Source organism: Sylvia atricapilla, chromosome 9 (assembly GCF_009819655.1).
Source record: "Sylvia atricapilla isolate bSylAtr1 chromosome 9, bSylAtr1.pri, whole genome shotgun sequence".
Classification (NCBI taxonomy): Eukaryota; Metazoa; Chordata; class Aves; order Passeriformes; family Sylviidae; genus Sylvia; species Sylvia atricapilla.
Genome location: NC_089148.1, coordinates 20,908,035 through 20,933,106, shown reverse-complemented (window position 1 = coordinate 20,933,106; position 25,072 = coordinate 20,908,035). Strand labels below are relative to the sequence as shown.

The 25,072-nt window shown below is 40.5% G+C and overlaps 1 protein-coding gene across 2 annotated transcripts in view; it reads left to right on the top strand.

Annotated features, from left to right (window-relative positions):
- The window catches only part of TGFBR3 (transforming growth factor beta receptor 3), a 112,124-nt gene that overhangs the window by 32,641 nt on the left and 54,411 nt on the right, over nucleotides 1-25,072 (top strand). For both annotated transcript variants that reach the window (XM_066325197.1, XM_066325196.1), the window contains exon 3: nucleotides 12,887-13,071. In XM_066325197.1, the coding sequence (XP_066181294.1) occupies nucleotides 12,887-13,071 (185 nt within the window). The remainder of the gene's footprint in view (nucleotides 1-12,886; nucleotides 13,072-25,072) is intronic.

Genomic DNA, 25,072 nt, shown 5'->3' with positions numbered 1-25,072 from the left:
TGTCTGCAGCAGTTTTTAAATCTGTACCATCTTGTTATTGGACAGCTTGTCCCGTAACAAGATGCTATAGCAGTAACCTGAGATTATGAGAATCTGTAAGCCAGATAGGTTTTACTCACGAACTGTTTAATCAGAACAGTAAACAAACTTTTTAATCCTCTTTTTTAGCTTTTTTTTTTTTTTTTTTTTTAATAGCATTTCTACCCTCACCCTTCTACCTCACCCTGAAAGCTAGAGGCAAGTCTAACTTGGACTGAGAGCTGAGCTGGTAAAAGTATTGCATGGTTCCTTCAGTCTCCTTGAAAAATGATTGTCTGAATAAAAAGCATTATAATAATTCAACAACAGTAATTAACTTTATGGTATCCAAAGGACTGTGCCATGAGGCCCTAAATATGTAAATGAATTGAAGTGACATTGTCTGCACTTAATAAATTATTAAACCAGTTTAGACTTCTCCCACATCAGGTCTAATACTGCTACATCTGAGGTGGTTCTTCTCAGTGCTGCTGTAAATGCAGTTTCCAGGAGTTTAACACAGGAAGTGGAGATGACAAGGCAAGGGGAGTGCAGAAGTGCAATGTGCTTACCACTTAAAAAGGGGATAGCTCTAGTTTTGCATTCCATATGAGGTGTTAAGAGTGGGCTAATAGGAACAGTGATTAGGAAAGCAATTTTAAGATACCGTGTGTCAAGACTGCAACGTCCTGTCATTGTAAATGGTGAGCTTAGTAGTGCTGAGGAAATTAAATGAAATTGCTTCAGGAAAAGCTTTTACGTTAAAAAACAACAGTCTCTTGCATGCTCTTCAAAAGTGAAACAAATACCTTTATATGACTAAAGTGTGATTGATCCCAGTTCCACTGAATGTTTTGTCAACATCTAGATAACTATGGAGAGCATGTATGTATATACATAGATATTTACACGTAGACATATATGTACATACATAGAACATAGAAAGGTATTGCATGAACTCTTTTTGATAATCAGAGCAGTTGTTAAGCTGTGACTGTTTGTGTTCTCCACCATGGAAATATTTATTCAAAGTGAAAATGCATGAGGAGCTTTTGAAAGTGGTAGTTTGTGTCACTATTGTGCTTATAATGGACTAAAATAAACCACATCTGTGCAGTCAGCACATTTTCTAAACAGGATTATCTCTTTCTAGGAAGGTCTTTTCACGTTCAGTCGGTGAGGTTTCACGAGCACAATCAAATCTGAAGGCTCCCTACTGCCTATAGTAGGGACAGGAGTGCAGGTTATTCCAGTGCCCTTGATGACAGCCAGTTTAGGTGCTCCCCAGACCTTCCTTCCTGCTCTTAAATGTACTAAAGGCCAACAGAAACCTGCCTAGTCTCTTTATTGCTGGGTTACTTTCCTGTCATGTTAGTGAGTTGAATCAGCTCCTGGGGAAGGCAGGGCCGATCAGAATCAAAAGAGGCATAAGATAGCTGGAAAGTGTTGGTGGGAAGGAGAAAGGTGGGGAGAATGAGGCACCCTGGGTTTGGCTGTGGTTAGATGTTGGATGATTCATCCAATCTCATAAACCTGCAATGTTAGACTTTATTATTTTTTCATTACTGGTGGAAATAGCTGTGTACGTATGGCTCTGTCAAATCTGCCATCCCACAGACTTGTTCACTTGTGTCCATCTCCATCCTGATGCTGTGTCCCTCTGTCTACATGAAGCTGAGAGCCATGCCCTGGGTGCCAGGCACAGCATTTGTCACCTGCCAAACAGCCACTGGGGCCTGGGGGCCTGTCCTGCAGCTGGGCTGGTGCTTCTGAGCAAGCTGCAAATAATATCCAGGCATGAAGTCACAGTGCCCACAACTGCTTTGGCTTGGAGCATTTCTCAGCACTGGGGCCAGCATGGTGTTTCCTGGTCCTCTTTAGAACCTTGAAAATTTTTGAGCACAGTCTTCCCCTAGTTAAAGCCAAACTAGATAATAAATATTCAGAAGTCTGAAGAGAAAACCTGTAGTAGGGCATATTCCAGGATTGATTTCCTTGCTGATTCTATAGCAGAGGGCAAGAACAGTTGGCTGAGTGGGGGCTGTGGAACAGTACAGTAGTTTTTGCATTTTTTTTCTTTGTTTATTTTTTAAGTATCTTTTTGTATTTTTCTAGACAAGAATGAAGCTTTAGAGTGTTTTGTGGAGCACTTGATAAGGATCTGTTTTTGAGGTTTGTTCAATGAGACATTTAGTGATAGTGAACTCATCCTTAAAAGGTCAGTTGTAGGAATTCAGCCTTCAATTGAACTTCTAATCTTGTTATTTTTAATTAGGAAAAAGCTGGCATGCTTTCAGTTATGGAGCTATCTTTCCCCAAGTTTTTCTCCTTCCCTTTTGCTTTTGCTGCTTCTGAGATCCCCACTCCATTTGATGGGACTGAGGCAAGCAGTTGCCAACTGCTGTAGCTGAAAGCCTGAGTAACAAAGCCACGTTTCTTTAGTTTCTGAAGGGTCCTGTCCACTGATGAGGGTTTTCAATCCCTTTGTAGCAGAGGAGCTGAGAAAAGCAGCCCCAGAAGGTCCTGGCCTGGCTGGTGGCATGCGGATCACGTGTTTCAATGCTGCTGCTCTCATTCCAACACTGCGTCCAGCAGCGGTGTTTATCAGATCTCCCTGACACACAGCACTGAGCAGATGTTCCCTTTTTTAGTATGGAGTGATGTTTCTGACGTGCAAACTGAGATTAGGAAGGGGGAGCTTTATTAAGTTTCATGCTGGAGTGAGGCACCTATATGTCAGTTTCTGACAGGCAGAACTAAGGGGAAGAAAAACCAAACCTCAAACCAAAAAGCTCTCTCCAGATGCTTTTCACTGAGTGGCTGGTGTTGCAAGCAGAATCCACAAGCTGAATTCAGTACTGGCTAAAGATTAGAGGCAGTGACTGCTAGCCTGTTCTTCTAATGGGCCAGTCACAAATGGCAAGGCTCCCATGCAGTCTCGGGCCCAGTGACAAAGTTAAAGCAGAAGATGATTGCAGGAAGTTGCTGTTGAGCCGACAGCTGTGCCATCTGGTACTCTGCATTTCTGTGGCTGTCAAAAAGATATTTTGGAAAGGAAATCACCTCTCTAACTCTCCAGATGTACATGCATCCATATGCACCAGCATTGAGAATTCATTGTTCCCTCTCTGAAGACCAAAATACGACTTGCTGAAAATTGAATTGACAGATAAAAGCAAGACATCTTATTGAAAGAAGAGCCCTGTGTATGCAGGTGTAGTGAATGCCAAGTGTTGATGAAGCTTAGGGGACTAGGTAGGAATGGTTGAATGGAATAATATGGGTTGGATTGGAAAGAAAACCAACTATCAAGAAGGAAAGGATCTCATAGAAGTGGTAAAAAAAAAAAAGGATACAAACAGAACTCCTGTAATTTCAGTGTGTCTATGTGAAGAAAAGGAAGCAGCTTGGGCCAGATAAAAGAAATTAAATAAAAGGAAAACTTTGGCTATGCTTTTACTTTGAAGCTTGTATAACCTATCAAAAATAATGCTAATGTTATGAATTAAAATCTGTTTATGGTTTGTAGAACTGTGTGATACTGTAATTGTTTAGGAATGTTTTTGAAGTGTCAAATAGATTCAGTAAAAGCAGTTGGAAAATTTTCTAAATTGCAAGAGTAGCTATCAGCTCCATGGTTGGGATGCCCCCTGAACCAGTAAACACAAGACACCTCTAAATCTCTCCGGATCTCATTGGGATTGCACCCACTAGTCTCACCAGATAAGAAATAAACTCTTTTCATTGTATGGTAGTCCCCCTTGGACAACCGCTATAACACTGTGTATTTTTGGGCAAAAGATGGGTGCATATGTAGGTCTAAATGAAGGTCAGTAGGGATCAAGCATGTGATAGCTACTTGCAATTCTGAAAAACTGTCATGAGATCTTTTTAATCATTATGATTAAGAAAGAATGGGGAGAAAAAAAAAAAAGAAAAACAAACAACACAATCCACCTATCCCAAAAATCTTGCCCTTGCCCCCCCCATTGTAGTGTATGCATTCCATAGTCTTACTGTTACTGTATATTGGTACCTTCATCTATACTATTGACACTGCCTGGGATGGGATTCCAACACTTCCTGTGTTGGTTTGAAAGTAATTAGAACTTGTATCAGCACTCTTAGGAATACCCGTGAGTGTGTGAAGGGCTGAAGTATATATTTGCAATTTAAATAGATATTTTTGCTGAGAGAGACTCAGAAGACTCGTTTCCTTAGATAAGCACACAGATTGCTGAAGTTTACATGTGTGGGTTTTTTTGCATGGTCTTTGATGAATTCTTGTATGGTTGATCATGAAAGTAAGTATGGTTCTCTCTCTTTGCCTTCTGAAACTGATTTTATGACATCTGGGATTTCCTTCTCTGTCATCTTTAATTTACCCAATTTTAGTAAAATCAGTGGTGTGGGTAGGATGGTTTGATGAGTTCCAATACTGATTTATTAAAAATACACTGGTTTTGAAACGTGTCTTAGGGTTTTTTGCTCTAAGTAGGCATTAAATTTTTTTTCTAGTTTTTCCCCCCCTTTTGGCCCCAATACAGAGCTCTCATGTAAACCAAGCAGAATGCTTCCTGTTGTTTTCTGATAAAAAGTGCACTTCCATTCATTGTTTCCATGCAATTTCCTATCTTTCTATAGTAAAGAGGGGTCAATCTGAGACAATTTATGGGCTACCTCTAGGGAAAATAGACTTTTACAACATGAAGTTTGAATGTTTTTGGGAATAATGAACAAGGAATGTTAGAAATAGTTTGTGTTTGTTAATTTCTTCCTCTTTGCACAATCACTTTGCTGAAGACAACTTCATCCATTAACAATAATTAAAACTGAATGCTAAATTTGCTTTTTCTGTTAAGGCACAATGTTTCTTTGCATTTTAGGTACTGCTTGTTATCTGAAATAATCTTGTATTTTTTACAATCTTGATAAAATTTTGTGATTTGAGTCAGGCATTTCTGAAATACAGCCATGCCTGGAGGGTAGGGAAGCTGTCAGTCTAACATTGACCACTGTTTAAAAAGGAATGGCTGCTTCATGGGACAGAGGATTTGTGCAAGAGGATTTGATTTTTAGACTAATTGCTTGAAATTTGGGGGTTTTTTTTGTACTGCTTGAGGATAACAAAGGGAAGAAGTCAACAACCTTTTTTGAAACATTGGTGGGCCACTTTGTTTTCAGTTCTTTGACATGGAAACCAGAAAACGTGCTTTCTGGATGTGGTTTTAAATGAAAGTCAATGCATACATGCTGTTCTCTTCATGAGTTTGAAAAAGATGCTCTTATGTTAGTGGAAATGTTTTCCAAGTGCTAGCTTGGGAGAAGGAATCGGAAGAGACAGTAAGAGCATATGTGGATGAGTTTGCACATTCAGGCGTGGAAAAATACTGGAGAGGAGTTCCTGCAAGTGGTGGTTTGCTGCAAGTCTCAAGAGAAGGTAGGGCTCTGACAGTACTTTTGGTCAGAAAGAAGTACAGCAGAGGTTACATAAAATGTAGCTCTGTGGTAGAGTACATCTGCTTTTGAAAGACTTCTTTGTTTTCCAGGTGCAGATGTTTGTTTTCTAAGATTATCCCTCATGGGTAGCAATGTCTTGAGATTGTGGTCAGCGGATGTTAAACCAAACAGGTTTTTCATTCATTGCCTTTTCTGTTTAATTAGCTCAATATGTGTATAAACAAGACACCTGGAGTTTCTTTTGTTAAATGAGATACTTAACTGATTGACCTTGCCTGTCTTTGCTTTGCTTGCTTAGGTATTGAAATAGAGTTTTGCCGTATAACAAATGAGCATGACTATAATTTGCAATTTTTCATTAAATGGTTAGTTCAGGTTTAATTCATAATTATTAAGTAGCAGTATATTACTACTGCAGTTGAGTTTTATTTGATAGTTAACCTTTCCAATTAAATTTTAATCAGTTTTATGTCCTGATATGGACAAAAGATCAATAGAAGCTTATTTTTCAAAAAGTGAAAGAAGGCATTTTTGCGTTAAAAATGTAATTTGAATTTTTTCCTACATGGGAAAAACTGAGTTCCATGCAGGTAACACTTGAAATTAAATCATCTCTGCTAAACAGAGATGGACCTTGTGCTTTTACTAGTGGCTGGGAGCCATGGGAGTGGATGTTTTGCAACACATCCACCAGAGAGGCATAAAAAATTATTTTGCTTAGAAGGGGAAGCCAGCATCAGGAGTTTGTACCAAGCATAACAGCAACCTAAAAAGGTATGGGGCATGTAATCTGAATGATTCCCAGTGGGCAGGCAGATGATGTTAGATTGATTTTACTATTTGTGTATAACACAAATGTCTAGAAAAACTGCAGAAAATAGAGGATCAAAAGACATGGTAGATTAAGTGTAATCTAATATGTTGAAACATCTGAATAGTTTGGTCCATACATAGAATAAGTCTGGGCAGAGTTGATAATACTGGAATGGGAATTAATTTGGGGATAATGGTTGGAGATAGACAGCACATGGAGCAAGGGTCTAATTGCATGGAGGTTAGCACCAGATGTCAGTGTAAAGGTGAAGAATGTAGGTTAATGTGTAATTCCAGAGAATTTTTTTTCCTTCCTTGAAGAAAGGGGAAGGGTGCAGGGATGGTGTCATGGAGTTGCTGGAGGTTAGTAAGCTTGGTCCACTGGAATGGGAAGCCTCTGCTGAGTTTTTTTAAAAGCATGTTTTTAGTTAGTACAGCTTGTATGTTTTAACTCCTTCTACAACCAAATCTTGCCACCTGTACTGGATATTTCCTCAGGTTATTTTTTTTTTTTCTCAGTAGAAGTTTTATAGCTCATTCAATTCAAGTAGGTATCTGTGGAGTCTGATATCTTGGGTGTTTTGGTTGGTTGGATTGGCTTGTTTTTTCAAAATAGCTAAAATTATTCTATGTTGGTGAACCTTCTCCCTGCAATTTTAAACCTCACCCTTGCCCCAGTGGTAATTCAGTCAAAAGTAGCTCCACCATAAGAAATATGCACTAGATGTGACAATAAAAGAACTCCCTGAAAATTAAGGATCTGAAGGGAATGTGTAGATTTATACAAATATAAAATGCTTTAGACAGTCATTTTCTTTAGTCTTCCTCCTAGCCAGTATGAAGGTCTGATATTCTCTACCCTGCATCTTTTTTTATGGCAGTTACACTTATTCAGAGAGGAAAATCATGTAATCCAGGAGTAGTCTTGGACAGCCCAGCTCCTTGTGGTTGCTGATCATCATGGAGGTGCTTCTCCTATTTATGAGCAGAAACACTGAGGTTTCCTCTCTACTGTTGTCCCTCCACACAAAGCCGTATAATATTTCCTACAATCTAATCTTGTCTTTTCCATCTCTCAAGGCTGCTTGCCAGACTGAACTGGTCCTGAGCATTGATGTCTTGCTCAAGTGCTTGCTTAGGAGTGTGAAACTGGTTTTTTTCATGGTCATCTCTACTAAAAGCTGCTGTTTATATTAATAGTGGAGGTTGTCCATAATCCTCTACTTTTAAATTACTAGGAATTTGGCTTTTGAGATGGTCTTGTGTGAAGGGTTATGCAGGAAAGAATTTAGTATTTACTGTTGGAAGCGCCACCCATACTGAATGGTATGACTAACATTTTTTCTAGGAGTGATAGGTGTCACTTCTCTCTGTAAATTCTTATTTGCCTCAGCTCTTCCATATATTTTTTCGGTATAAATGCTTCCCTCAGTGAGAAACCCTTTATGAGAAGAAGGTTGTGTAGGTGGTAACAATTGGTCCATGTAGAACAGTGTGGCCCTTTGCCCATGTGCCTGTATTTTTAGAAATGAGTGGTGAAAATCATAGGAAGAAGTTATTGCTGAGTCTTGCTCAAGTGCTTTGTGAAGTTTTTTAGTTTGAGAGAAAATTATTACTCCTCCCTGTTGTCATTCAAGAGTAGGTTTGTTTCAGCCATCATTGTTACTAGGAGATTTAAGAGAATGCCCTTAAATTAACCTTCTCTAAAAGAAGTTTAGTGAAAGTCTGTCATTTGGGCACACTGAAATCTCTGCTTTAGTTAGCCTGCTCCACATCTTAATGTGCCTTTCAGCATAAAGTGATGAATTCTAGCAGGATCTGCAGTAATTTATATTACTTTGTGCCCAACAGCATAAGATCCCTTGCATTCCTCAAGTTTGAATTCTATTTTTTTTTTAATATATAATGACTAGATTAGTGTTATTCCCTCATTCATAAATCAATTACAATAAATCTGTCTTTCTTCTGAGGAGTGTTCTGTCCCTTTGGTATGGCTTGTACCCCTTGCTATGGCATATGGGAACCATGCTAATGTGCTGTGGAACCCCCAGCACAGATTCATGCAATTTGCAGGAGCTGCTTGCACTTTTCTGCTGACAACACTCCTGAAATCACTGTGGAAATACAACAGAAAGTATATTACCTTTAATATTTTAATAAAATCACAGTTATGAGTTTGTCTTGGGTTGTTGTGTTATCCCCCTTAGTCTTACTCTTATTTCTGCTACCTTCTTACAGCTGAACACATGTTGCTCCTTAACAGCATGGATGATATGGGAAACAAGAATGTTGAAGTTGTGTTGAATAAGTTCCAGATGGACACAGCTACACAGTATCAACAAGGTTGCATCTGCACTGATTTCCTTTAAAATATTAATTGGAAGTGAAAAATAATTCAATATTCAACAATTCTCTAGAATTGTGAATTCACTAAACATTTACAATAAACATCATATTGTAAAATATGTACCTAATAATTGGTTCTTATAGAACTGCCTGACGTGCTTTCCATCCTCTAAAGTCATTAAGCAACTAAAATTTTATTGGGGTAGGAGCCAGGATTTGCTAACAAGATTAAGTGATTACATGCTCCAAAGTTAAACAGAAGCCCAGGGATGGCTGTGTGTGCACTTAGATTCTCAGCAGAGAAGGCACTAAAGGCTTGTGACTGCACGTGGGAGATGGATAAACTGGGAGATGTCTTTGACCTTTTAAGTGCTTTTATGGGAATGGAGACACAGGAGAATATCTATGCATACTTAGAGTGGATAAGGCAATCTTAATGTGTTAATTGGACATTGATAATAATGAATTTTTGGCAGAATATTTGTGTTGCTGATGCAGGTGAGGTTGGCAGGAGTAGAGTGTGAGGCTGGAGTGGGAGGCTGGCAAAGCCTTATCCTGATGTTTGTGGAGGACAGAGCAACAGTAAAGTCCAGGTAGGATGAGACTGTGGTTTCAGATTAGCTTTCAAATGTTGCTTATGTAGGTGGTGTGGAGACGATAAACAATCAGATTAGTAGTATTCTAGGGAGGAGTTTGGGGTTTTGTTTTTTTCAGAGTCATAAATACGCATTTTGTAGGATTTAAACTACATAGAGGAAGTAGCTGGCTTTCTAGTCAGAGAAAAGTGGAAGAAAGGAAGATGGAGGGTCTGTGAGGGAGCCAAAAGTTGCTAATTTGGATAGAGGAGAGCTCTTGCAGTTCCCAGTGGAGTGACACTGCCTTGTAGCAGCATCTGCCTTTGAGTGGGGAGGATCTGCAGGTGCAGTAGGAAGGGTTGGAAAGAAATGTTGAGAAATAGCTCCAGCGTTGCTGTGGTGCACACAGCGTAAGAATATACTAAAGTACAGCATAAATGCGGAGGAAATGGCAGAAGGAGCTGCCTTGTGCCATTTGCAGGTTGAGTATTTGCTGGACTTTGTGATCTAGAAATAAATTTTCCTTTCACTTGGCGCTACCTCCAGGCATGCCAGTGTATGTGGGCACAACACTGCAGCCAGGTTAGTGGTTGGGTGGCTATGCAAATATCGTTGTGTGACGACTGCGGTTTGATATTGCCATGTAAGAGAAATGGTGATTGTGAGAATCTGGAGGTGCTGGGAAGGGCGGGATGGGCCCAGGGCCTACTCAGGCACTTATGTGAACCTTGGCAAAAATGCGACAGCTGGAGTGACCTGTCAGTTATTCACCCCCACAAGATGCCTTGCACAAGGGCAGTCTCACAGCACGTGTGGTGTGATTGCAGCGGAGCATCCTCCAGATTCCCCAGTCACTGGTTCACATTTCCCAGACTATATCCCTTTCTCTTGTAAGGCTGGTCTGAAAACAGTTCTATCAAAGGACGGTAGTTCCCCCAAAACATTGGTTTCTTGGAGTGACTTAGAGCAGCTCTGTGCACCCCTTCTCTCCAAAGAGAGCTGACAGAGGGGACATGCCCCAGGCTGCTGGGGTGTGCAGGCAGATGCTGTGCAGCTGCCGTGCTCTAAGAGTGGACCTACACCAGTAAGCCCTGCTCAGGACTGGCACAGCACGTGTACTCACTGCCTGCAGGGTGACAGGATTTCTGCCAGAGATCTGGCTGTGGTCCAGCCAGGGTGGAGTGCAGGCAAGGCAGGCATGCCTTGTTCTGCCCGTCCGTGTGCAGATAAGTTCAGCTGCACACAGTTGTTCAGGATGTCAACTTCTGCTCCCTCTGGGACAGTTTCCATCTTGCATGTTGAGTAGAGCAGAGGGATTTCTTAATGTGCATTTGAGGTGCCAGCAAAGCAGGCAGTTACAGCCTGAACTAAACAGGCACAATCATCTTCCCCTTGTAGGATGTGAGGAAAAAATCCAGATGTCTTTTATTCTAATGTATTAAATTTGTTCAGAGTAAATATCAGATGAAGGCTGGAGGGGAGGATTGGTAGATGTCTTGCAGGGGAATGGGTGTTCACAAGGAAATCACAAGAGAGATATTTGATCTTTCTCCTGAACCTTTTCTAAGTCAAGTGCACGTTTTGTCAGCAACTCCATTTCTAGTTTTGTTCAGTCTTGCACCTTGCTCCTTGTGTGTGAGTGTGTGTTATGACTGAAATATCTTAACCATTAACTCCGTTCTGGCCAGCAAGAAACAATTCAATGAGCAAGTGTTCTTTTCCTTCCTAACCCAAGAAATTCTTGTGGAGTTTACTGATGGGTTTTGTGCACTTGTGTAACATGGTGAGCTGTAGGACTTAGACATCAGTGCCTGGGCTAACTGATCAGTAGGTTCTCTGATCTGCTCTTGTACATCAGGAAAATGTGGTCTTCTGTACTGGTTGTGTTATTGTTACAAATTTAAATACTTCTTCATCCATTACAAAGGGCAACTTTTTAAGGGATTTTTTTAACTGAGTATCATTGCTTGGACCTGTTACATTTTGTATGTGTATTCTTTAAAATAAGTTAAATAAAAACCAGAAAACCTCAAGTCCTCCAAGCTGGTGATCAGTGCTACTGCCAAGCTCCTCATTTAGGGAGAAGAAAGTTTGTTTTTCCTCTGTACCCCAAGCGCAGGCATGCGTAATTTATGCCTTGAGCATTGCCTTTACAAATATTCCTGCTCTGTGGGAGCTCATAGGATATGCACTATGCACTAGGAACAGCCCCTTTGTGGCCCAAGGCACTGCAGAAATCTCCCTGTGCTCAAGGGCTTTGCTTTTTCCAGATAGTCTGGTTTAAGACAGACTCTGACTTCTAACTAAATGGCCAACTGCAAACTGTATTTTGGAAGAACCATGGTTTTAACGAGCAAAGTGCAGGTCAGTGCTAATATAATTAAACATAAATGTACCCTAGTGTCAGATGATTTCTAGTGCTACAATAGCTGGCTTTAGACTTCAAAAAACCAGATAGAGCTCTTCCATTTAATCAGTTGAGGATTTTCTTTATTTTGAACTTCTTTCAAAGGAAGCGTTTTACTTCAATTACAGATGTGCATGATCTGGAACAAAAACCTATGCTTCTACCTTGTATTTCTCTTTTATGCCTGGCAGCCTCTGAAATGACTGGTTCATGTGGGTCTTAATTCTCATCTGAGTGACTTCGGTGCAAATTAGGGGCTAAATCAATAACATTCTCCTGTGACCTTCTGCATCAAAAACGTACATGTATCTGTTGCTGTTAGGGATGGGCTTGAGCCGTTTTGGAAAAGCAGGGCTGGTTTTCATAAATATTTGTCTTGATTTAGTTTCCTGGGATATAGTTTAAATGTAAACTGCTCTGTATGCTTCAGCTTTTGTGCTCTTGCTCTATCACATCACACGGTCTCACATACTATATATGAGTATGGCACTACATCATGCTGTGGTGATTATTTGAAAGGGCGTACACTCTGTTTTGGACTAGATAACTGTTATCAGTGCAGATAATTGCTGTCAGACACAAAATAGACTCAGTAAACAAACATTTCATTTTATCATGTGACAGATGCCTGCTGTTTTGTACAATGTATTTGAATGATGTTCATCATAAATCAGCACTGCTTCAAAAGCAGCAAATCCAACTCGCCCAAATCCTTCCTGATGTAATTACCTTTCTGGTAGATATTAACTTTTCATTGTTATATACACATGATTTCATTTACAGCGTTTGCAGATAAGTGTTTGACATAAACATCTAAGATGAACCAATTTCCCTGACCACTATCACTGGTGTGGGGGGTTGTGTTTTTGGGGAGGAGGTTTTGGGGGTTGGTGGTTGGTTTTGGTTGAGGTTTTTTTGGTTGTTTTGTTTGCTTTTTTTCTTTTTTTTTAATGGTTTCTTTTTTACTTTTTTTTTTTTTCTTCTCTTTGTTTTCCTCTCTGGTAAAAAAAAAAAAATGTTCAGTTTTGGAATTCATACTTGAAAATTTAGACTTCAGGAGAGAAACAAACCAATGAGTTAGCATATTCAGGATAACTAAGAAGGACAACTGGAAATAAAACTCTTAATTTTGTGGAGAATAAACACAAAGATTCTTCTCGTGTTCCTGTGGATTTTCTGAACAAAAGGGTGATCATTATTTGACAAGGATAAATGATGTATTGCCTTTTTTTCTCCCAGTGATGTGTGTCTGTGTGTTTCTCTGCAGGTCCTGTGCCTCAGAGGGAATGTGTCTTATCGCCTGTTAACAATTCGCACCCAGTCCATGCCTTATTGGAAAGCTTTACAGTCTTGTCTGGCTGTGCGAGCCGGGGCACGACGAGCCTGCCCCAAGAGGTGCATGTCCTCAATCTCAGAAACCCCAAGGAGGGTCTTGGCCATCATGAAAGAGAGGTAAAGGGGAAATTACTTGTTCTTGAGATCCCTGGTGATAAGTATGTCTGCAAATGGGATTATTATATGTTAATTTGCTGCATAAAGTTATTTCTGAATTGTTACCAAAGTAGCACAAAGAACTGTGTACAATTTGCATGGAGACTGTCCACCTATGCTTTGCATGTCATATGAATAAACTGCTTCCATATCTAGCCACCATCTTCATTATCTTTCACAACCACAAAGTGTACTTAAAAAAGGTAGGGGGTGGGCAAAGGAAATAAGAAACAGATTTAGTTCTCCAACAGGGCTTTGCAGAATTGGCTGTCTTCAAAAGCAGATCGTTTACCTAAATGTGTTGTAAATTAACATGAATGCATTTGGATCCCTGCCATGACCACTATAAACAAATACTGGAGTTCAGATTCTTTTACCAGTGTAATCCAGCCATAATGCTTGACTGAGGGGGGACTGCTGTACAGAAAGCAAGTGTTGCTGACTGTGGTAGTCCAATTATTTATGTGTGCTGCACTCAGAGGGGTTGGCAAAAACTTTAGCTGCTCTGAAAGCAACAGCAGAATGAAATTTTTGATGTAAAATTGTCCCGTTTTGTTGTTTACTCTCAAAACACATCAAAAGAGTGTGTCCAAGTGCCAAGAAAACATTGTGTGCCGTGGCAGCTGAGCCTTTTAGTTCATGTTCTTACAGTATTATGCACACAAATCTGTAGTACTGTGTCCTGTGAGAGCAGTGTGTGTGTACACAATTAGAAAGTTTGTAATGAGAGAACAAAGATGATGATGTAACAGAGAAAAGCTTAGGAAAAGACGGTCTAAATCTGTGCTGTAAGAACTTTCAAGTGGAGTCTTTTATAGTGATTAGAATGAACGTGGAGTCTCTTGCCCAGAATCAGTCTTTCCACTGACTCCAGTATTGGCCTTGGTGGGTTTGTGGTGACTTCAGCTCAATGTGTATTGTATGCATCCATGAAACTTGAGCTGTTGTGTTAATTTTCAATATATATACGGTCTTAAATATCTAGTTTATGATGAGAAAATTATTTGCAGTTTCCTCAGTAGATACCTCATTGGCTTGCATTAATCAAAATTGTCAGATCTTCTACTGTCATGAGATGAAGAGAAAAAATATACTTTTTGGTGGGACTGTGAACAAGGAACAGATATTTTTATTTGGAGGGGGTGGTGGTGTATGGGTTTGCTTTGGGATTTTGTTTTGATTTGTTGTTTTTTAAGCCTTTCTTAATGTACCAGGCACTGGGTATCAGCCTGATAAGTGCACTGTGAGTGATTGAAGGAAGTGTAGGTACAATCAGTTCTCTGGACATGAAGACCAAATTGTAGGGCTTTTTGGTTGTTCTCTGGGTTTTTGTGGGTTGTTTGCTTGGGGGGTTGGGTTCTTTGAGGTTTTTTGAGCATGGTTTCTGATGACAATTAAATAGCTGTATGTAATTCTGCTATAGATTTTTCGGTGCTTTTCTCATCTCCCAGGAAACTTTAAATCTATTGCTAAGTCATAGGCCAATTTGGTATGAGCAGATCTCACAAGGTAATCACAAGTTTTATTGAAAGCAGGCCACAAGAGTTCCTGCGCTGTGGGGACATGGTACTGGGGGAACTTGTAACTTCTTGGTTACTAAAGGGTGCCCAGGGCTGGGATGAAATGTGCTGCAGCTGGAGCTTGTAGCTCCTGAGAGAGCAGAATGACTCAAGTGCTGAATGCCCAAGTTTCCCTCTGGGCCGGCCAGGGACGTGTTGTGCAGTTGTGGCGCACAGCGTGGGCGAGTCAGGTGTGCACAGGGATACAGGCTGTGCCCCCACTGCCCCATCAGCCTGACACCGTGATAGATACTTGGCTTTGAGTAAAAATACTTGCTGTCTAGCAGAGGGAGGCTGCTGGTGCCTCATCTAATGTGCTTATGTTAAGAGAGCAGCTTGCCCTAAGCTGTCTTGTCTGTGTGCTTTGGGGGTATACTGAAGTGTAGGGCACTGAATACATTTCAGCGTTTGGAGCCTTTAGCCTCCTTTTCCCATTTCCTGAGCAATTTCCAGTCTCAGCCCTTGGAGATGGCTGCTCTAAAAATGCACAGGAAGCTGTAACAAGGTTTGCTGGCAGCAGTGTTGAGCAAAAGAGTGTAAACAACTTGGAAAGATCAGATTTTACTTATAGGATCAGACTCAGAGAACAAAGCAGAGCAAATGTTATCTTTTCCATTGTTGTAGAAACCAACTCCAAGTGGCCCTTTGTCTAAAAGTAGAATGTACCCATCACCTTAAGTTACATGAGCTTGATTTACCAGCTGAGGTATTTCCTGTTGCCTGCAAATGCTGATAGCAAAGGCAGAGATCTGTTTTGTCATGTAGTATTTCCAGTAGACTCCAGAATAAAACCAATAGTTTTGTTTGACAGCACGTTACTTAGATCTAGCAACATTGAAAGCACGTTTAAAATGAATCACGTATTTGTTCAGAGCTTGGGTGAAGTTCTGATAGTATGGAATGCAAGATCTGAAAATCTTTAAGTGAAGGCTTGCTTTGGAGGAGGAGGTTGGATTGTTTTGTTTTTCACCTGCACTGTGCTAGAATTCTGCTAAATTACACATTCCTTACTTTCTGGGAGAGGTGTAAACTTCCCCTAGCAAATTCCTTAGAGGGTTCATGCATTAAACATACTTGTGCAGTTATCATGGTTCTCATAAATATGCAACATATGTGTATGCATTAATTTAACTCACTTTGACACTTGTGTAGAATATACAGACAACAAACGTTCACAAATTTAAACATAGGAAGGGTGGCTGATGAAGGGGAGGGCAGGCAGTGGTATGTGTTCCTCTTGTCACACAGGCAGGCTTTTCAGTAAGGGTTCATAAGATTTGGGGTGCTTTTCCTTCCCTATAAACTGGTAAAAAGACAAAAGACAGACTGGAAATGTATAGAATTATGTGTTCTGAACAGTCTTTGCGAAACTGAATCAGTAGTTTACCACTTCTGTGTTAAGGCAGAAATCTGGTAAATACAAGATCATACCATAAAATTCTGTTAACACATTTATAATCTTAAAGAACTTGTTTGTATTTTACTTCATTAATCCATGGGTGGAATCTTGTATGTTGAGACTGGGAATGTCTTCTTTCTTCAAGTAAGAACCCCTGAAGTTTCAATCTTTTTCAAGTATTTCTTAGAAATGTCTTTTATCACAATTCATATTTGGCCATGCTTTATCATAGGAAATTGAATACGGGTGCATGTAATAGCCTCAAGTGTTTATATTGAACTTGGCAAGAAAAATGCAAGCCTTTTTTGTTTGTTTTATTTGATCAAATATTCTTGGGGAAGTGAGTGCGTGTGTGCGTTTCTGTACTGATCTGGGTCTGAGCTGAATGCCAGGAACTACTGAACTCTTACAATAACTTTCTCTTTGGCTTTGGGTATCTTCACTGCTTCAGTTTCTCAGTTTTTAGAAAGGAGATAGTTGCTTCCTAATGGAGCTGTTTGTTCTGAGGAAGAGTTACTGCTTGCTGAGTCACTTGGAAACTCTAGAAATTTGCACCAGAAAAATGTGTACAGAAGAGCATAAAAATTATTTTAAGATGGAAGTCACTCTATAGGTATATTATCAAGTCCTAAATTAACGGAGGATTCTTTTCTAATGACTGTTAGTTGAATTTCCCTGAGCTGCTTCAAGCACACAGTCACAATTGAAATAGTTAAAGGGAGAGAGGAGGGGCATATAAAATTAATCTCATGTGAATACTTAGGATTGAATACATATGAATACATGGAATCAGAGTTCCTGGCAATGGGTTCACTATTGTTTTCATTGACATCCTCATCCTCAGAAACTTTAAGATGTTATGCCTGATACAGATGTTTAACATGTGTTGTATGAAATGAAGGCAGGAAAACTAAGGACTTGTCTTCATTTTTTCAATTTTGAGTAACGCCACTGAGGCTGTAATAATTTGAGAGATCTTTCTCTACTGTTTAATCAGTGCTACTTGGCAAAAAAGTTAATAATGACAACTTAAAAAATTTCCTTTGAGAGTAGATGTGATATTAAAATGGCTGTTAGGTCCTGTAATAGGCTAATTATAATAGACTGGTATTCTGAATTCAGGATAATTTTTTCTGTGATACAGTGGTTTTGTTTTTTAGGACTTTGAAGATCTGAGTGATGAAGGTGGTGAAAACCTAGTTCATTTTGCCTATTATGCTACATATTTACTGGATTTCCCAGTGTGTTTGTTTTAACTGGCTTCAGGAGTTTAAAACTACAGCAGCCTTACCCAAGGCTTTGTCAGGGAAAAATGTTTTGTTTCATGCTCAGGCATCCAGATCCAGAAACAGCCTTGAGATTCAGCTCAGATAAAGGGGCCACTTTCTGGGTGTATTTAAGACATACTGACCTGCTGCACCAGAGCCATGGTCAGAAGGGGCCTGAAGGTCATGTGCTGACAGCAGGCAGGAAGGGAATTCAAGGTTTGTTGCTTGACAGCTGGAGTTCATGAGGATTTTGCTACCTAATCATTTTTTTGAATAGGTATACAGTGCTGCACGTGGATATATTTAGTACTTCTGGTGGGTCAAAGGCCTTTGCTTTGAAGAAAAATAGTTGCTGCTTTAGAAGAAGCAGCTTTGAGAGATAAAACAAAGCAGTGTGCCTCTGCCAAGGCATAGACCAAATCTGAACTTTGCAAGAGTATTTTCCTTTTCTTGCCTCTTCAATTTCTGACCACCTTCGTTTGGCAGCAGTAGTGGATCTCTAGCTATAGCAGCAGACCTGTATGTTTCAATGCAAGTATGTTCAGGGGTTCTGAGCCTTCAGCCTCTTCAGCTGGCCAGTTCTCCTGTTATGCTGAGCCCATCAAGGTCAACCCAATCACTTCACGCATCACTTCTTGTTCCTTGAGGATGTGTGGTTCACGAAGTTGTGCAGATGCAACATAATCAGTCATCCTGGGTATACAGAATAACAATGGCAGATGAGTTTGGCCATCTGTAAGCCTCGCTGTGAAATTTGAGATTGACTACTGCTTTTTATTGTGATCATTTTGCATGGTGTTTTGTGAGCCAAGGATGTCACATAAGAAGATGAAGAATGTGAAGTCCAGATGAATTACTGCTTCCACCAGTGCTCTGTGTCACTGAGGTCTCAGAGTCAAGATGTGAGTGATGCTGTGGCAAATGTACTCCAGGAACACCCTGTATTTGTTGCTTGGAAAGTAGGAGTTCCTCATCACATGCATCTTTGATCCCGGGTAATTTCCAAAGCTTGCCCACAGCTTGTGGTAGCTCTACTGGCTCACCAGGGTGGTTTAGCAGGCTGCTGTTACTCCCTTTACGCACAGCCATGCCCCAGAGCCCAGCTGGAGTACTGGACTGAATTGGAAAACAAGCATGTGATAGACCTTATAAAGCCTTAAAAATAGTGGCAGCATGTGCCTCAGAAATTGTAATCATTCAGTGTCTGTCTCAGATAACTCCATGTCTGCTGAAAGCTGCAACTCCCATGCAGCTGATACATTAAAATGACATAGATGTCTTAATTACCATCATGATGAGCACGGCATTGCCATATCTTTATGAAGTGGAGTTTGCTTGTTGTTTGAAAACCTTTACAATGCTCTTTCCCCTCTTCTCTTTGTGAGCACTTTGAGGCATCTGTGCTTGCATAAAATCCCACTTTCTTATTGTGGCTTTTTCATCTTGTTTGTCTGAACTGCAGTCTTTGCATGTTGTTTTTAGCCAGGATTTGCTGGTCATTGGATTTGGCAGTCCTTTCAAGTACTGCCCACCAGAACTGCCAGAGGAAGTCCTGTGCTGGCCAGAGGAGCCTGTTTGTACAGAGCCTTGTGTCCTGCAGGAGCGTGGCTTGACGCGTGTCTGCGCTTAAAGAGGCAGCAGTGACATCTCATGACTTGGAAAGTGCCGTGCAAATCCTCAGTATTTTCCGTTTTTAGAAGTGGGACTGTTTGCTGTGTGCAGAAAGTGAGCCCTGTTCTCAGTTGAGAGAGAGCTGTGTGCAGCGGTGTCTGAAGCCATGCCAAGGCCTACCACAGAACGGACTCAGAAGGAAAAATGTCAGTATGAGTTTTCTGACTGCTCACAGTTTTTGGTTTTGCTGACTGCTGCTTAAAATGTTGTGTTGGAAGCTGTAAACTAGACTCGTTTTCCTCTGATGCTGCTGGTACTGATGTGCTCTTGAGGGTTGTAGAGAGCAAGAGGGCTGCTGCTGCTGTTTACTGCATGGGCTCTTCCTGTCTTTCTACAGCTTGTGTTTGTAAGCACACTGGGCACGTGGGCTCACGTTTCTTTCAGGCAGATGTGTGTTGATTTTTTGATCATAGACTGTGATGTGTGTTCGTCGTCTCCAGTTTCCTCAAAGGTTCTGACTGTCTTCTTTATAAATTACTGCTTTTTCTGTAATTACTTTCTCCAAGAAAAGATAATTAAGGAAGTGATGACATTTCCAGGAGCCCATTTATATCACAAATCCCATGATCAGGTTCCAGTCTAGCTTCGGGCTCATGCGTGTGTGTGTGAGATGTTGGAGCAACATTTGTCATGAGTGGTCATATTTATGTTGTTCTCTAGAGTGTCTGTTTGAACCAAAAGCTGGAATTAATGAAGTCTTCTTCAGCCTCCCAGTGCAGGGGAAAGTTTCCAACATAAATTGTGTGGAGCTTGCCATGCCTGACAGCCATGCTCCTGTATCAGCTGAAGAAGTAAAACCATGCTGTGGCAAGATAGAAGAACAAAAATTGTTTTAATTGGTCGAGTGTTTTTGTGTCAATCTTGCTTTTGCTAACACTTAAGTTTGTGTTGCTCTAGAAGAGTCTCTTATTTTCCCTGTGACACATAAGCAGAGTATTTACACAGTAGGAAAACTTGTTATTTAAAGGAGAAAATGCAAAAATAGCACCACTGTGAGGTACAAATATCTGAAACTTATTTTGCTAGAAGAAGTTTGAAGGAAATAGAGGTTTGCCTTCCAGATAAATAAGAGCTAATCGCTGCTCCTTGCATGCAGTGTTTTTCCATGTAGTTTCCAGATGCATTTTCACTGTTAAATTTATTTTGTTGCAGGTATTACTTGAAACCCAGTTAATGGAGGAAAGAAGGCATGTTCCAATGGCCTCCACTGATGATTCACCTACAAAGCAAGGGCCACTGTATTTCTCTGCAAAACCAATGTCATACAGAGACATCTTTCCCAAGAGGCCCATAGCTAATACTGTCTCTTTAACAATTGCTGTGGCAATTTATGAAGAAATTTTTTATTATGATTGGACATCATGTCATGTGTAATAAACATGATAGTGTCAGTAGTGTGACTGGAAGAGAGGACCATGACCCAAATGCCTCACTTGCCATGAGTTCTCTTACCCTGAAGACGGGTCTGGCTCACTCTTCTTTCATCTCTCAAGGAAGCACAGTGTTCGTGTCTTCTGCCTGGACATGATGTGCTAGTGCATGTGAATATGTACATGGGGTTCTGGGGCCTCTTGGGAAAGGTGTCTCTGTATGACATTGGTTTTGCAGAGAAATACAGCGGGACTTGATTTGTAGGGATATCATCAGTGGAGGCCATTGCAACATGCTTCTTTCCTCCACTAATTGAGTTTCAAGTGATACTGACAACGAAGTAAATTGAACAGTGAAAATGCACCTGGAAGCCATATGGAAAAGTACTGCATGCAGGGAGCAGCAGTTAGTTCTTACTTACCTGGAAAGCAAACCAGTGTTTATTTCAGTAAATCTCTTTTCAAGCTAGAATCAGTGACACATCAGTGCAAATATGATGTGCATAAAATGGCATCATTGTGCAAGAAAATACTTGATAGCATCACAAGTTTCTTCTGGAGGTCTTTGTCAGGTTTTATGGTATTGATTCTGCATTTATATAGAGATATGAGTAGTTTTATATGGCTAGGCCTGATTAAATAGAAAATCTGGTTCCTTAGGGGTTTTGGTGGGGTTCTTTTTTCTTGTGTAGTTAGTATCATAAAATCATTTTTTGAAATATTCCTCAAATGCTGCTTTGTTTGTACAGAGATTAAAAGTTCTGATTATTTTTAAGTTTGAAAATAAAAAAAAAAAATGGGGAGGATTGGAGATCCATCCCAGGGGAGTAGAGAGACAATATCTTGGTAACAAAGCAGTTTCCTTTATATTTAATTTCTAGTACTATTTGTGAGCGTACGTAGTACAGACACATATTTGTACCAACTCTTACTTGGGCTGGGGAGTTACTGACAATAAAGTAAACAAAACTGTTTCCTAAATCTGGAGCTGCTGCTAAGTTTTCTGGTTTTTATGAGTCATGCACACATGCCGTTCCTTTGCCTGGCTTGGAAAGCAAGAATTTAGTTTTGCATGTGCACTAAAGATGTGAACACTGCATTTTACACTTTCTATGTGACAGTGCCTCTTTAAGAGACAACTGTAGTAGAATGTTGTTTCTTTTTTCCTGTCATCCAGATCTACCTGTGGTCTAGCTGCAAACCCTGAGGACCAAAATTGTTGCATGTGGAGGCTTTCAGATGGCATAACCCTTTTCCCTGCAGTCTTTCTGTCATCCATTTCATGAGTTTTTTTGTAATGTTCATGTACTTTCTTAAGCCCTATTATCTCAACTTCCTCCCCTTCCCCACCTGCAGCCTTTGAAACAGTGGAAAGTATGACGTTAAACCATTAAGGATTTACCCTGAGATCTGGAAATTCTGTATTCGGATTCCAGTTTTGCTGTGATGTTCTTTAGACACTTGGCTGTGTTACATCTGTATGGTGTTTTGCAGTTGGGATGAGCTACAAACCTGCTGTGTCAGCTGTGCCCTCAGACCTGGTGGAGAGGAGATGGTGCTGATGCTGTCTCTGAATGCACATAGCATTCAGTATTAGTATGGTACTGAGCCTAGACTAACAAGACCTGTTGGAAGGCAACATGTATCAATACTTTAGTGATACATTAGTGCAGCTCCGTCCTTTCTGGCTGGGTGGTTTGCACCTGTCTAACTTGCTGAAAATACAGGCAGTAAAAACTTGTGTTTACCTGAAATAGCCCATGTAGGTTTGTTTAGAAGGCCCCAAATGCATTTAAGGAAAATGGTCCCGGCATAAATTTGTCATATGTCTTTTATCTCTTGGTTTAACAAGCTTTTCCTCTGGGACAGGAGCTGCTTTTTAGTATGTACTCGTATATCCTCTGACACAGTTAACCCCCTCCACACCCATTTTTTCTTTTCAGGGCATTGGGTACCCTGTTACACAACTACGTAGTAATAGTTTAGGTGGGAAAAGGGAAGGCAAATTAAAATTTGCAGCTCAGGCGATGCACCAAAGAAAAACCAAGATCTGCAATATATGTACATGTAAGTGTGAAAAGAGGTAATAGAAAATTATCTAGAAATTTATTTCATTTCTGCATGAGTCTTCTACCTTAATTATTAAAGTGAAGCTTAGTATGATGATACCATTTTTTGAATAGGCTGCTAGCAACAGTAGAGGAGATGCTGTACTTGTGGTACAGGGACAGATCCTCTGCCCTTAAACTGATCTAAATCCAACAAGGAATTTTCCCACAAGATGTGTAAAAGGAAGACTGTTGCCTCAGGATTCATTATATGCCATGTGAATGGTGTTGACATCTACTGATTTAAGCAAAGCTGAGCGAAGCATTGTGTTTTTAGGATTCGAGTGCTGGGAAGCTTGGCTGATCTGCCAGAAGGGCACATGGCACAAATGGTTTCACTTAGTCTTTGGGAGCCTGAGCATTTCATTCAGGTCACAGACAGAATGGGGAAAGGAGTCCCAGCTCTGCACTGATGGGCATCAGTTTTCCATTGACCAAACCGTGGGGCTGGTCGTTGTGGGCAGCCCTTGCTCTTCAGGTGACCAAAGTGAGGATTTTCCCAGCTGGTGGAAAAGGCTCTGACGACAAGGATTATGGTGCGAAAGTTACATTTGAGTGGCAAAGCTGAGCAGAACTGCTTGTGCAGAGATTGGCTTCTTTGCTGCAGACAGAAGTTTTTAAAAACCTTCTTTTTAAGGAAAATTCTGGTTCTCAAAGCTAGTAATGCAGAACACATTCAGTGAAAATTGAAATAGATATGCACAGGGAAAGCTGGATTTTGTATAATTCAGGTAAACAAAGCTAACATAGACAGTGGTATCTACACAGAATTTATCAGTAAACTCTTTGGGTTATACTTTCAAGATGATTGTCACAAAACTGTCTCAGTATGAGTTATAGTAATTGTTATAGTTATTGCCATTTGTGTTCTGTCCTTATACAAACCCATAAGTTTCTTTACTCTTATTATTCTTGCACTCTGAAAGTAATACCCCTTTCCATTGCAGATAGGACTTCAGTAACAGTCCTGCATATTTGCCAAGTTATTTGTATCAGGAATAGCTTTTATTATGTACATATTTGCATAAGTTATTAGCATTTGGCTGCTCCAGTTTAGAATAACAGCTTAGAAACATCAGAAATTAATTTGCTATGTTTTTGTCTGAAAATAAATTATGTGACTAAACTGTGGACAGAAATAGTCCAACATTTTTATGAAGATAGAAGCACTATTTTGTAACATCTACTTGTGTCAGAATTTTCTGATGCTGTATGAGCTGTGGTGCTTTCTGAATAGGCACTGCAATTCCAGTAAAATCTTACCAGCATGATTGCCTACTCTTACACTTTTGAGGAGCAAGTGTCACTGGTGCAGGAGCCCACTAGTTATGAACCAGACACAGGCAACTCTGCTGCCAGGAATAGAGCAGTATGTTTAATAGAGCATACTCATTGTACTCCTCTGGTACGTGATGCCTTTGATAATGTTATAGTTCTAAATTTTACTTGTAATTTGCTTGTTTTAGTCAGTTGTGTGGAGTAGCTGAATGACAAATCTGCATGAGGAGGTCTAAATGTGCTGCAATTCCATCCTGTTACACAGACCCTCAGCTTGGTCAGTTAATATTGGGGTAAGAACTGTCCTGGAGCTCACACTGGAGGCAGAACTACAGATAATTTTTGAGTATGCTGCAAGCCCTTAGGCTTTTGTTCCAAAGGGCTTTCTCTCATCCAGCTGTTGGATACCACTACGAAGTCAGTGTATGGGCAAGTCATTTTTCTAGCTGGTTCTGAAACCTTAAATCTTCCTTAAAAACAATGTGTTGCTCTGCATGGAACAGGTGCCAAACTCAAGGGTGATGCTTCATCCCTACTGAAGGTGAAGGGAACTTTGTTTAGTTCTCGTCTTGAGCACATTTTGGGGTGGCCATTTAGTGGCTGAGGTCAGTTGGTCTGTTCAGCCTAGGGAAGAGGAGACTGAGGGTAGACCTCACCACATTCTACAACTTCCTTGTGAGGGGAAGAGGAGGGGCAGGCACTGCTCTCTTCTCTAGGGTAACCAGTGGCAGGACACAAGAGAATGGCCTGAAACTGTGTTGAGGCAGGTTAAGTTGGATATTAGGAAAAGGTTCTTCACCCAGAGAGTGGCTGAGCACTGGAACAGGCTCCCCAGGGCAGTGGTCACAGCCCTAACTCTGACAGAGATCAAGAAATATTTGGACAATGCTCTCAGGCACAGAGTGTGACTCTTGGGAATGGTACTGTGCTGGGCCAGGAGTTGGACTCGAGAGTCATTGAGAGTCTCTTCCAACTCAGCTTGTTCTGTGATTCTCTGATTTTTCCTCTGAATCATTAATAATGGGAACATCATGCATAATTCAAAGTAGTTTGTTAGTGGATGTTGGCATGTTCATGTGCTGTAGGACTTAATTTTTAAGCTCTTTGTGTCTAGCACAACACACCCTGACCTTCAGCCCCTGATGAAGGACAAGCGGGGATGAAGGGAAAAGGAGTTTTCAAACACGTTTTGGTCAAAGGTTTTTGAGAGTACTTCTCAATGGAGAGAGTGCATTGGGCCACAGGTCATAGTTTGACAGTCCTTATCAACTTTTCTGTTTGCTTGTCTTCTTTTTCATGCAGCCTAGTT